The following is a 13,810-nucleotide window of genomic DNA, read 5'->3' as shown; positions in this document are numbered from 1 at the left end:
CAGTGTTGCCGCACACATACCAGAAAGGCCAGCCTCACCTTCAGCTTCTGCTGCCCCTCACCACCCAGTCTCTCATGACTACCAACTCTTACTTTGTTCTTTTCCTTGCATTGTACCTGGTACTCTCTCCCCACAACCTGGCTCTTTCCTCACTGAGCACCTCCCTTCTTAAGCAATCTCCTGCAGCCGAGTAGCATTTCATACACTGCCTTTGGGGGAAGATACAACCCTATCACACTGTATTATAGCACAGGGCACTTAATGAGGGCTTGATGGATAAAATAGGTGAGATCATACTACTGGGTGGGTGAATAGAGCAAATAACAGAATTCATCCTCACATTCAACAAACATTTATTAACACGGAAATGAATAAGGCTTGGCCCCCTGTTCTCAGAATGCTCAGTGCAGAGGGGCAAACAATCACAAAGCTCCAGTAGAATCACAGTAGAATATTACTGAGGTACAGACAAAGTACTTTGAGGCACAGTGGCAGGGACAGAGGGGTGAGGAAGGAACGATTTTCCAATTTATACCTGCCTAGAGCATTCAGAAAGGCTCCAGAGAAGCCATCTGTGAGTTGGGTCTTGAAGGAGGAATAAAAGCCACCAGGTAAACAGTCAAAGGAGGAGCTCCACAGGCTGGGACTCAGAGATGTAGGTAAGTAAGTGGATCAGGTAACCAGGCAGGAGTGATGGAATAAGGAAAAAAGAGAGGGAGTAAGGAATGAGTAGGACTGTCAAGCACAAGCCCACAGCTTTACTATGGAAATTTAAAGGTCTTGTTTCCTCATGGAGAGGAAGAGGAGGAGAAGGGTGGGACATCCTCAGATATGGGTCCCTGCTACTTCCTCAATCAGGCCATGGGGCTTGAACATCAAAGCCAGAATTTGAATTGTGATCTAATATCCCTAAGCCACTAAACTATCAAGAACTACGTTTTGGTAGCAAATAATTTGTATGAATAATGCAATTCTAAATGTGAGATAGTCCCTACTATTTTTATCTTTCTGAGATGCAGTTGATTCTTCCTAAGAAACAGCTCTACTTCCTTTAGAAATCAGATGGGGTTTGGAACCTGAAAAGGGAAGGTAGGCTAGAGTTCAGGCCTTGCAGTGATCTCAAAAATGAGTGGTAAAATTATGGTTAGGACTCTGTTTTTGGTTTTTTTTGTTGTTGTTGTTGTTTTTTAAAGGACTCTATTTTTTTTCAAATTCTATTTATGTATCAACATAAAATGCAACAAAAAATTAACCAGCCTTTTTTTGTTATTCCTATGTCCTCCTTTTACTTTTCATACCTGTATTTTTAGATGCTTAAATTAAAAAAGAATGTCTTTTAAAAACTTAAAAAGTTTTAAAATATTTTAATATTTAATATTTTTTCTACTTACATGTTTTTTTAATTTTGTATTTTTATTTCTGTCTTAAAATTTTTAATTTTTTTATCCTTTTTGTTTAAATACTTAGTTTTTGGGCAGCCCGGGTGGCTCAGCGGTTTGGCACCGCCTTCAGCCCAGGGTGTGATCCTAGAGACCCAGGATTGAGTCCCAAGAATCCCACGTCAGGTTCCCTGCATGGAGCCTGCTTCTCCCTCTGCCTGTGTCTCTGCCTCTCTCTCTCTCTCTCTCTGCGTCTCTCATGAATAAATAAATAAAATATTTTTTAAAAAATAAATACTTAGTTTTTATTTAAATCCCTCTAATTGGACTTCCTTAGAGTTACCTATATATCTTAAAATTCTCTATTTTTCTCTTAACTTGTCCTTTTTAAATTTTTTTTAAATTAAAACAATTGAAAACAAGTTTTGTCTTGAATTATTCTAAATTTTATTCCTTTAAAACTTTTCTGTAAACTTATATTTGAATTTTCATTCGATTCTGTATTTTTGGAAATTTTATATTTTAAACTATTCATGAATCTTGCTAACCTCTCATTTTCCAACACACATTTTATGGTTTAATTTTAAAAATTATTTATATTAACATTTTATTAAACTTTTAAGAGCTCCCTTCTCCTTTAACTTTTTACTTTTATAACTTTCTTTCACTTTTTTTGGTAAACTTTCATTTTTTATCTTTGTCCTTCTTTTATTCATTTTATCTTTTTAAAACTAAAAATTTCTAAAATTTATTTTTAAGCTTTATTTTAATAATTTTTAAATTTTAAATTAAAAAATTTAAATTTTAAGATATTTCTTTTAATATAGTTAAAATTTTCAACATTTAAAAATATTCTTTTTTTAAGATTTGTTTTTTAATTTATTTTATTCATAGACAGAGAGAGAGAGAGGCAGAGACACAGGCAGAGGGAGAAGCAGGCTCCATGCAGGGAGCCTGATGTGGGACTCGATCCCGGGTCTCCAGGATCACACCCCAGGCTGAAGGCGGTGCCAAACCGCTGTGCCACCGGGGCTGCCCTAAAAATATTTTCTTTTAAAATTAATAAAAAAAAATATTTTTTCTTTTTAAATGTTTTAAGGCTTTTGAAATTTTCTTTTACAATATCCTTTTCTCAAACTATTTGACTAATCAGCCACAGCTAGAACCCAATTGAGAAGCTTTTTGTTAATGTACGAATACTGTCTAATTTCCCATGGTATTTTTGTAGAAGCAAATGATATACAGTATAGCACTGGCAGAACATCTCCATTCCCACTCTCCCCACCTAAAGCATTCTGTTCATTTAATTATGCTTTATATGACCGTTTTCAACCTCTTCTCACTCCTCCCATTTCTTAAGGCTGAATGGTCACTAGTATTTTTTTTTTCCTCTTACAGATCCATAAGCCATGGTAAAATAGGTTCTTCATATCAAGGTGCTACTTGTAATATAGGTGCTGTTGTCCTTGTCCATGCCAGGTAGATTCTTGTGAAACTTCAAGAGGTGCTTGTTGTTGTATGGGTGTTGTCATGGTCCATTCCAGGTAGGTTTGTGTGTCACTTCAGGATCCTTGTATATTCACTTCTTTTACTTTTTTTTTTTTTTTTTCTGGAAAGTGGTCTCCTAAGACTAATCTTTCTCTAGACCCTGTTTGTGATAGAACAGTAAATACCCTTCACTGTAGAGGAAGTCCTCAATGGTAGCCTTGGTGATAATGGCATCATCACAGCTAAACCACTGGTCCTTTTGTTGCCGGATAAAGCTGGTGTAGTGTCCACTTTCCAAAGTTCCATGGTGATTAATCACTGCAAATAAGGAATACTTATTCTCATTGGATGTACAATCTGTTGCTGGCTGGCCTTCTTTCATTCTGCTCTCCTTAGTTGAGGCCAAAAATGGAGTCATGTCCAGATCCAAGGGAAAGGAGATAAAAGTATTAATCTTTCTCCTCTGTTTACCTACATGTTCAAATCTCTTGAGATGAAAACAGGCCACAATAGGTAATTTCTTCATTGTGAGTTGTTTAGTAGATTCCTGATAGCTTTGGCAACTACTGCATTTGATTTTGGCACTGCCTCCTAGGTACTCTGGCCTTGTAAACCACTGTAGGGAGTCTGTGAGTGAGGGAATTCCTGGTATGTGGTCATCCCTACTCACTGTGATGTCAGCTTTCTCTGGATTCTGGGAACTGAATGTGTCGCAAGAGCCAGGCAAGTCCAAACTGATGTCCCAGCATGGGTCTATTGTAGTAGAGACACTATGGCAAGCTTGACATGTGACATCGGACTGCAAGCCACCTGTAAAGATTTGGTCTATGATGCAGTTACAGCATGTGGAGTTATTGGCCTCCTGTTCCACATTATCATCTCTGCTGTGTCTATGCAGCACATCTAATATTGCAATAAGGAACTCATGGGCATCCTGCTGCCTATACCCTGCTAAATGTTCTGCATGAATCCATATTAGATGCAATAACTTATAGGGAATGTGAGGAGTTCGGCTCCCAGAGCACATAGCATGAAAAAGAGAAGACATTTCACAGACAAGACACAAGCTGGGCTTGTCATTCTACATTTATGCTTGTCAGAGAGAAAGAAATATTTCAATAGAGGAATATGGGTAAGTGCCTGGACAATACAATTCATAAAGCATGTGTTCCCAAGATTGATTAGCCCCCTCAGGCCTACAGTATAGACTTTTTTCTCCTCTTTTTCTTGAGTTTCACAAATTTTGGCTCCTGTTCCTTTGACTCACAGGTTGAATGCTTCTCTTCAACATCTGATGTTATACACTGTTGTTGAGAAACATCTGTTGAGATGGAAGTTAATAATTTCAAATTTTTCTCTTTTGTTTCTTTGGCAATCCATTCCATGTCTTTGTCATATATATAATCCTTACACATAAAGCAATATATAACCCCATGGTAGAGGTCTACAGCTAAATTGTGCTATTTTGTTTCTGCATGTTTGTGAATATGATTCTCAGTAAAGCAGCCAAAAAAGACACAGGAGAGACAAGAGTGGAGTCTGTTCATACGGGTACTACATACATGACAAATGCACGTCTTTGCCTTATGTTTCCTAGTTTCTGGGGTCCCACTCCATACGAAAGGCTGGTAGATCAGCCTCAGGTTCTTCCGCCAGTTCTTAGCCACTTTAAAGTTCTCCACATGAGAGCACCCCGTAGGACCCCGACCAAACTCCACCTCCAGCAACCAGTCCCCTAAACCACTTCGATCCCCAGAGCCACCTAGGCCACCAGAAAAGCTTTGCAGCATCTGAGGCCTAGATCCAGGGTCAGATGCTTTGCAGCATCTGAGGCCAGCCCTGGGGTCGCCAGGGCTGAGGTCAGGTCAGAGGCGGTGGGGGAAGGGGAGGGGGAGGATGGGATGGAGGCTGGGGTGGGGCCGAGAGCCCAGGCGGGCCTCGGGAGCGGGCCGAGGCTGGGGGCCTTGGGCGGGGCTTGCGGCGCTGGCAAAGGGGCGAAGAGCTGATGTAACAGCGAGGAGGGGACGAAGGGAGCACCTCCTTATCACCTCCGCTGTCACTCCACGTCAAGTTATCCTCAGGAACAGGCTTATGATCTTGTAGCAGCTCTAGCTTCATCTCCTTAGCATCCTGGCCTGAACACGCCTTTGTCGCCCCCACCGCGTCTTTCTCAATTTCCCCCGCCTTTTTGGCCTTCTCCTCGGGAGAGGCTCCTCCCCCACCTCCAGAGCTCCAGAGGACTAAAGAGCCGGAGGGCAAGGAAGTTTCCCGAACTTGGGCCATCACCTCACCGTCCGGCCTGAGAAGAAAGGCGTCTGCAGTGGAGCTGCGACTGTAAATGGAATGAAACAAGTGATTTCTGTGAATGATCTGACCAGCGTCATGGCCGCGGCGCGCCATTAGTGCCCCCGGCACCCCTCCCACCAAGAGCTCGGGCTGAGGTCGCTGCGCACTCCACCCCCTCTACTCAGGAGCTCCCAGAACTGCTGTGGAGACTAAGGCGATTACCTGGTTTAAAGGCGATCCGATCGTACTGGGAATGGGGGGAGGGGGGGCTGCGGTGGGCGAAAAGGAGGCAGACAGAGGGAGGAAACGTGGGGGGTGGGGTGTGGTACGGCCTGAGCTTTAGGGTAGAGATGGAATCTTTAAAAAAGGCGCCACCCTCTGTCTGGGTTTCCTAAGCCCTGAGCAGCCTTGCTTTGGTACAGCTTCCTCTGACGTTCTTTCCGTATATTCTAAACAAACAAACCAAACCAAACAAAAAAACTGGGGCCAACATTTTACCTTAAAAATAGCTAAAAGGGGGGCAGCCCCGGTGGCTCAGCGGTTTAGCGCCGCCTGCAGCCCAGGGCGTGATCCTGGAGATTATGGATGGAGTCCCACGTCAGGCTCCCGGCATGAAGCCTGCTTCTCCCTCTGCCTGTGTCTTTGTGTGTGTCTCTATGAATAAATAAGCAAAATCTGGGATCCCTGGATGGCGCAGCGGTTTGGCGCCTGCCTTTGGCCCAGGGCGCGATCCTGGAGACCTGGGATCGAATCCCACATCGGGCTCCCGGTGCATGGAGCCTGCTTCTCCCTCTGCCTGTGTCTCTGCCTCTCTCTCTCTCTCTCTCTCTCTCTCTCTCTCTCTCTCTCTCTCTCTCTCTCTGTGTGACTATCATAAAAAAAATATATATATATATATAAATAAATAAAATCTTTTTAAAAAATAGCTAAAAGGGAACCACCTACGGAAAATGGGCTCAGGGAAAAAAATGTGTCCTCCTACTCCCACCTTACCTATGCTGCTGGGTCTGGGTGTGTTACACCCTTGCCCCTACCTCCAAGCGCCCTTTTGGTCAGCCAAGCTCTTGGGCCCTCTCACGCTCATTTTACACTTGTGTTCCTTCTCACACTTCATTTCTTGTTTCAGTTCCTTCATTCCCTATTCCTCTGAGAATTTGGACTCCTCACACCCTCCAAGCGTTCACCGCCCCGTCTTCAGTGTGCGACCCCCAAAGTCCCCGTCCTTTCCCGCCGAAGGCCGGCCCCGCAACGAAGGCCGGCCCCGCAACGCCCCCAGCCCCGCTGTTTGTTTAAAGGTCTGGGTTACCTTGGGCCACAGGCACGTGATAGAGAACGTCAGCAGCTGCTGCTAAAGGCACTCCTCAGCCAGCGTTCTCCCCTGACCTTTCCTCAGGGCTGGTCAGAAGGGGGCCTCCCCCGGCCCCTCCCTTCTCGACATGTGGCCCCCAGCCCCGGATTCTGCTCTCCTGCATGATGAATGTCACGCTATCCTGCTTAGTCAGACCTCTTCCTGGAACAGATTCTACTGGAAGTAACCACAGCGACAGATTCTAGAGAAAACCCTTGACATGTAGATTCTGGTCTCACCTGGCTCCAGGCCAGCACTCCGCAGAAAAAAGATTCATTGGAGTGGGGGTTGGGTGGTCTCAAGGATGGCAGCTCTCTGGCATGAATCCCTCAGGGATCCATCAAAATTGGATCTATGGGAATTAAGTGAAGAGAGGAATATGATTCCGGAGTGGTGAGAAGAACCATTAGTAAGGGCTTCAGTCTCAGGTGGGAGAGCCCAGGCACCCGCTAGCTGCGTGAGCTCAGATAAAACACCTAATCTACCTGAGCCTTAGTTGTGTCACCTGTTAAAAAAAAGGTAGGAATAATGATCCTAACCTGTTATGAACACTAAATCATAATATATGTAAAGTAAAGGATCTTTGTGGCACCTGTTTCTTTCACATCTGTTTCTCAGTCCGCATTTTAAAATCTGCCTATAGCAAATGCCTGGTACTTAGAGTAGAGAAAAAGAGAACACTTCTCTCTTTCAAGATTCTCTCAAAGTTATCACTCAGTTCACCAGATTATCCCCTCCTAAGCAGTTCATGTATGGGAACACCCACTCAACAAGTGTACATGGATCCCATGACTATATTACTGTGCTAGGTTGTGCTGTGAGAAATACAGAATAAAAAGATTTATGTCCTCCAGGAGTTCATAGCCCAGGAGATTTTTCCTTCTCTTTAACAGATACAACATCCAAGGCTACAACCTCCCATGAAAGCTGCTATCTCTAGGGCTTGTTGTCCTTCCTGTCCAATCTCAAGGATATTCCTGCTCATCAGTGAAGATGTTTAATGCTACATTTAATCTCTCTGGAACAGTCAGGCACCTCCTTTCTAAGCCTCAGGATTAGGATTCAATTCTCTCAGGCTCAGGGGTGATATCGTAGGTGCCTTTCCAAAATGAATGTCAGTGATTTTAAGACATAAAAGAGATTCAGTAATCTATATGAATCTTCAGAATGGGCACAGATCATCATGATCTTGGAGAGAAAAACCACCATAACTGTCCCATAGCCCAGAGTGACTATAGATTGAGAGATTCAAGTAAGAGTTAGTCTTCAGATGAATATGTTTGCAGGAACATTTGCCTAGAAGACGAGAACAATGCTCTTATACTTTCCCACCATTACTAGTTGTGTTTGTAAACTTAAGCAAGCAACATATCATTTTTACAATTCAGTTTCCCAAGTAAGAAAGGAGTTGGTTTGACCTGTTAGCAGTTCTTAACATAAACTTAGCATAAATCCTAATGAGGTTTCCAATTCACAGATACTTGGCCCCCAAGTCAGTTAGTTAATGGCCATGTGGCTGACTGGAAAGGCCACTGCCACTCTCATGGCTTTAGCTGTCATAACTTCACACCAGAGAGGGGAGGCTTACTGTTTTCAAGCTATAATTTTCAGTTTCTCTGGATCCAATTAAGTGTTCATTAGAGGAGCTTCAGGAGATGGGATGACCTGTTTAAACCAATGTGCCTTTTGGCAGACTAGTTTGTCTTTCTCTGGAGTTTACAAAAGACTTTTAGTAAGTAATAATAACAAGAATAGCAGAGTTTTCCAACACCATGGAACTTGGCTTTGTGTAAATATTAGAGATTTTGACTTGGGATTTAGACAGATTGTACCAGTATGGAAGAGCATACATACAAGGAAGCAATAGGTGAAAGAAGCAGTAATGGAGTCACCAGTGAGTACCCAAGAGAAATTTGAGGGGAGGCAGGGTCACAGAAAGGAAATGGCATGCCCTCTTGCTGGCAAGTGGTTGAATGGCACAGGGGAAGATGAAGACCCCTGGTAGCTTGAGGGGGAGTCCCTCCTATCTCCCTTACTTCCTTCCCTCCCTCTGAATTACCCTTTGTCCTGGGTGTCCCTCCCTTGGCAGAAGTCTGGAATGGGGTAAGGAGAGAGCTTAGTGGCCCTGTAAGTCCCAGAAGTGCCACCCTTCCCTGAAAAACAGCCAGTCATCATCCCCACAAATTAGCCTGTTCTACCCAAACTAAACCTTGTGATTCTGATCCACTTCCTGACAAAAGAACCCTAAGGGTTATGACAGGGAGAGGGAGCAGGTCTTCAGGATGCCATGAAGTAATCCCAGAGGGGTTATTCCATCTCCAGAGTTGACTTTGGTTTGCATCCATCTCCAAGGATCTGGTCTCTCTCCTGATTTCCTCATTTTATACCTAGCCCAAGTGTATGACTTGGGCTGAAACCAAGAGTTAGACACTTAACCAACTGACCCACCCAGGTGCCCCCTGGACTCAGCCTCTCTTAAGAAAGGTCCTTTTGGGTCCCTCAGTTTGGATCCTTCCCCAGCCCCTCACCATCTTCTAACCCTGCCCCTTTGTTATGAAGAGACCATCTAAAAAGAAAGAAGGTATCCTGTAGAAGTGTAGCTGGAAAACGTGTGAAATCACAATCGTGTAAAAGTACTTGGCGGGAAACCTCTTTGGAACTATTGACTAATTTAAGAAGGAATTTTTTTTTTTCTAGGTAAAGGTATTTTCTCAGCCATGGCTAACAAAAGACTTGCTTATTTCTGGGTTAACAGACCTAGATGGAAATGCTGTATAACTATGGTGAGGCCCAGTAGTTTGTTTTCTGACAATTAACCAGCTAATACTGGTGCTAAATGTTGATGCTGCTGGTATAGGGACCAGACTTTGAGAACCACTTGTTGTGGGCTAATGTATAAAGAACCACAAGTCAAGGCCCTCTGGCCTTAGTAGCAGGAACCCTTTCTGGTGTGGCTGGTTTCCCAGGAGTATTATCTTGGCTTCTTTTATGTTTTCCTAACTACAGCAGGTGCTGGGGGTGGTTTTGAGGTGAGTAGAATTGGAAAGAGAGGGATCTGTATAAAACCTGTTTCTGCACTCCTGGTGCCTTAGGACCTATAGAACAGGCGCTCTGCAACTTCACACAGCATCTTTTTCCCAACTGGGGACTCTTTTTTTTAATAATAAATTTATTTTTTATTGGCGTTCAATTTGCCAACATACAGAATAACACCCAGTGCTCATCCCATCAAGTGCCCCCCTCAGTGCCCATCACCCATTCACCCCCAACTGGGGACTCTTAATCACCTCACTTCTGTGAGGCCAGCATTCTAAAAGGCAGACTTACAGCCATTGCCTGCCCTTGACTAGGTTTGCAGGAAGAGGGCTGTGGATTGGGTTCAGGTCCTTGGGGACTCACATTATCTGCCAACCTTCTGCCCTCTTTTCCTTTGGGTACCTTCTTCTGCTCCCTTTCTTTCTTGTGCCTCAGCTCCTAGCTAGTCTGCCTCCGGCCTTCCAAAGCAACAGCTTCAAACACCACTTCTATGTGCTCTCTCCTGCTCACAGACCCATGGTGATTCTCTGTAGCCTCTTGGTTTTTTAAAATGGCAAATTTCCAACTTACTCCAACTCTCCCTATCCCCAAATATGCCCAACTTCATCTTCACTTTCTTCCCTCATGACTCCAGTGCTTTAGCCATGGAAGCCTCTGTATTGTTCCTATCTATGAGATAACATATATGAAAACATCCAGTATGTCGGTCCAATCCCTTTCCTTCCCCATGGATTCTCATTTCAAAACATTTCCTAGCACAGACATTCTCAAACTTTTGGCACCTTGGCAGCTTGATGTAGCCTGTAGCTTCCTTAAAAGAATAATATTTTTTATAAATACATAAAGTTAAATGAAGAGAAGCATAACGGACATCTATTATATTGAATTACGGTTTTGAATTTTAAAAAAGACCATAATTTGATAACATGTTTCTTTATTAATGCATTAAATAATAGTATCTAGTGATAGACACAATAACATATTTTAAAATAGTGATGAGCATAAATGATACTTTGAGAAATGTGAAACAAATGTAATGGGATATGAAAATATTGGTGATATTGCCACATGTACTAATCATATTATTGTGGTTTCTTGCCTAGGTTAATAATTGAAGGACATGCTTAAATTAAGTTAAAGGTAAGTGAATTTACCCCAAAGATACAGATGCAATGAAACGCCGGGACACCTGCACCCCGATGTTTATAGCAGCAATGTCCACAATAGCCAAACTGTGGAAGGAGCCTCGGTGTCCATCGAAAGATGAATGGATAAAGAAGATGTGGTTTATGTATACAATGGAATATTACTCAGCCATTAGAAATGACAAATACCCACCATTTGCTTCAACGTGGATGGAACTGGAGGGTATTATGCTGAGTGAAATAAGTCAATCGGGGAAGGACAAACATTATATGGTCTCATTCATTTGGGGAATATAAATAATAGTGAAAGGGAATAGAAGGGAAGGGAGAAGAAATGGGGAGGAAATATCAGAAAGGGAGACAGAACATGAAGACTCTTAACTCTGGGAAACGAACTAGAGGTGGTGGAAGGGGAAGAGGGCGGGCGGTGGGGGTGAATGGGTGACGGGCACTGAGGGGGGCACTTGACGGGATGAGCACTGCGTGTTATTCTGTATGTTGGCAAATTGAACACCAATAAAAAATAAATTTATTATTAAAAAAATAAAGGTAAATGAAAATAAAGGCATGGGTATTTTCCTGTTCATATGCACAGACCTCTCTGAATTCCATATCATGACCCCTTTTGCTTCATAATGCCCTGAATATTTTGTTTGCTTAGTGGGCAAATTTGTTACAAACCTGTTATTACATGCATATTATGTGCTCTTCTCTCTACACCCGTTAGAATGTATTGTATCACCTGTGGTGCAAAGTAGGTATTGTTATCCACACCTTACAGATGGGAAAATGGAGGGATCATTTCATATTGACCCAGGATGATACAGATGAAAATGGGGACTCCCAGCCCTGGAGCCTCCAGAAATTTTGACACAGGGCTACATTCTCTCTCCTTATCATTTATTTGCTTCAGCTCTTTGTTTTATTTTTTTATGTTTTTATTTAAATTCATTAGTTAACATACAGTGTAATATTGGTTTTAGATGTACAATTTAGTGATTTAACACTTACATACAGCTCCCAGTGCTCATCGCGAGTGCACTCCTTAATCCCGTCACCCATTTATCCCATCCCCCACAGACCTTCCCTCTAATAACCATCAGTTTGCTCTCTATAACTAAGAGTCTGTTTCTTGGTTTGCCTCTCTCTTTTTTTCCCCTATGATCATTCGTTTTGTTTCTTAAATTCAACATATGAGTGAAATCATATGGTATTTGCTCTTTGGATGGTGGAATAAAATTGGAGTATATGGCTTAGTTCACTGTCTTTCCACACGATTCTTAGTAAATTACTGAGTATCTGTGTGAGAGTAAGGAAACCTCATTGACTGAAGAAACCAACAGACTGCATGTTCCAATAAAGGAGTGACAAGGATACTAGAGCTATAACTGAAGAGCTCCTCAGGTCTGACTATGAAAAGATTCTGAAACAGGAGCTTACCTGGAGGCTCGGCAGAAGGGCACAAATGTGGAATTGATATTCAGACAGTACACAGATTAGATGTCATGCCAAGCCCTGCTAAATAGACATACTATTGCAGTGATAGCTGAGAAACATTGATGGAGCTTATTGGCTACAGATTTGACCTGTCTCCTGGTAGCCAGTGCAGTTGTACTTTCTATTTTCTAAGAAGTACTCAGTCACTACTTTCCCATTATCTGTAAATTGCATAATTGGTACTAGTACTGAATACTTTAACTTTTATGTTAATTTTTTCTTCTCACTTCTTTGTTCTTTTTGACGTGGTCAAAGGGTACAATATTTCTTTTGATTTTTTTATTTTTATTTATTTATTCATGAGAGACACAGAGAGAGAGGCAGAGACACAGGCAGAGGGAAAAGCAGGCTCCATGCAGGGAGCCCGACGTGGGACTCGATCCCGGGTCTCCAGGATCACGCCCCGGACTGAAGGCGGCACTTAAACCGCCGAGCCACCAAGGCTGCTCTGGGTACAATATTTTGATATCTAAAATGCTAAGATTTTTAAATTAAAAAACAAAACATATAAAATCAAGAGACCACCAATTTTGGATAATATTCCAATTTTGAAGTTAAATAGAGGAGTCATGAGTTCTCTGAATTTCTGGGATAACAAAAGAAATATAAAAATGAACATCTATCTAGCCCATGTCATAGCGTTATAAAAAGATAAAGTAGTCTATATCAACTTCCAACAGTACAAGAATGTGTAAAATAGAAGACTATGTATCTGACATTAAAACCCATCAGTTATATAATTTTAGGAAGGAATGATTTATGTTCTTAAATTGATATTTTGAATAGATAATAATATGCACAAGAAGAAAATTCGAAGAGTACAAAACTGTACATAGTGAAATGTTTCCCTCTTTCTCCTGACCTTAGTCATTAAACTTCATCCTACCAGAGGCAACCACTATTCCTAGATTCATGTGTATCCTTCCAAAAATCTTCTATGGAAATACAAACCGAAATGGGTACTGCCTATTTCATTTTGAAAACAATGCAGCAGTAACATAAATATCATGCTTTCCAGTGTTCCTTAAACTAACAGTATATCATAGAAAGTATTCCAAACTAGAACAAAGTGAATCACAAACTTGCAGTTGTATAGGATGTATAAGTCTTGAGAACTAATGTACATGAAGAATATAGTTAATAATACCATATGAAATACTAATATATTGCTAACAGAGTAGACTTAAGGTATTCTCATCACACACAAAAAATGCTAACTATGTGAGGGAATAATGTGTTAATAAGTTTGATTGAAATAATCATTTCAATATGTATATGTATGTCAAACAATCATGTCATCATTTTAAATATATACAACATTTAACAATGCATTTTAGGGTGCACAATGAAAATTAGACTTTTCATTTATTATTTATAAATAACTTTTTTAGAGAGGGAAGGGGAGGGACAGAGAGAAAGGTACAGATAGAATTTTAAGCAGCCTGGATACCCCACACAGAGCCGGATGGTGGCTCAATCCCACAACCCAGAGATCATGATCTGAACTGAAATCAAAAGTGGATGCTTACAGACTGAGCCACACAGGCACCCTGAAAATTAGAGTTTCAAAAATAAGATTATCAGGAGAAGAATTACAGGCTGCTACTGGGTGGCTCAGTCAATTAAGCATC

At 41.9% G+C, this 13,810-nt stretch overlaps 1 protein-coding gene across 1 annotated transcript; it reads right to left on the bottom strand.

Moving 5' to 3' along the window:
• Window positions 1-336: 336 nt before the first annotated feature.
• Window positions 337-6,637, bottom strand: USP51 (ubiquitin specific peptidase 51). Its single transcript, XM_072815662.1, is given in 5 exon segments — window positions 337-3,941; window positions 3,944-4,075; window positions 4,078-4,711; window positions 4,713-5,199; window positions 6,460-6,637. Coding segments are annotated over 4 exon segments (2,136 nt in total). The 5' UTR covers window positions 5,151-5,199; window positions 6,460-6,637; the 3' UTR covers window positions 337-3,009.
• Window positions 6,638-13,810: the final 7,173 nt, after the last annotated feature.

The sequence above is a fragment of the Canis lupus genome, chromosome X (genome assembly GCF_048164855.1).
Source record: "Canis lupus baileyi chromosome X, mCanLup2.hap1, whole genome shotgun sequence".
Lineage (NCBI taxonomy): Eukaryota > Metazoa > Chordata > Mammalia > Carnivora > Canidae > Canis > Canis lupus.
The sequence above is the reverse complement of the archived record's forward strand: the minus strand, read 5'-3'. Positions and strand labels throughout refer to the sequence as shown.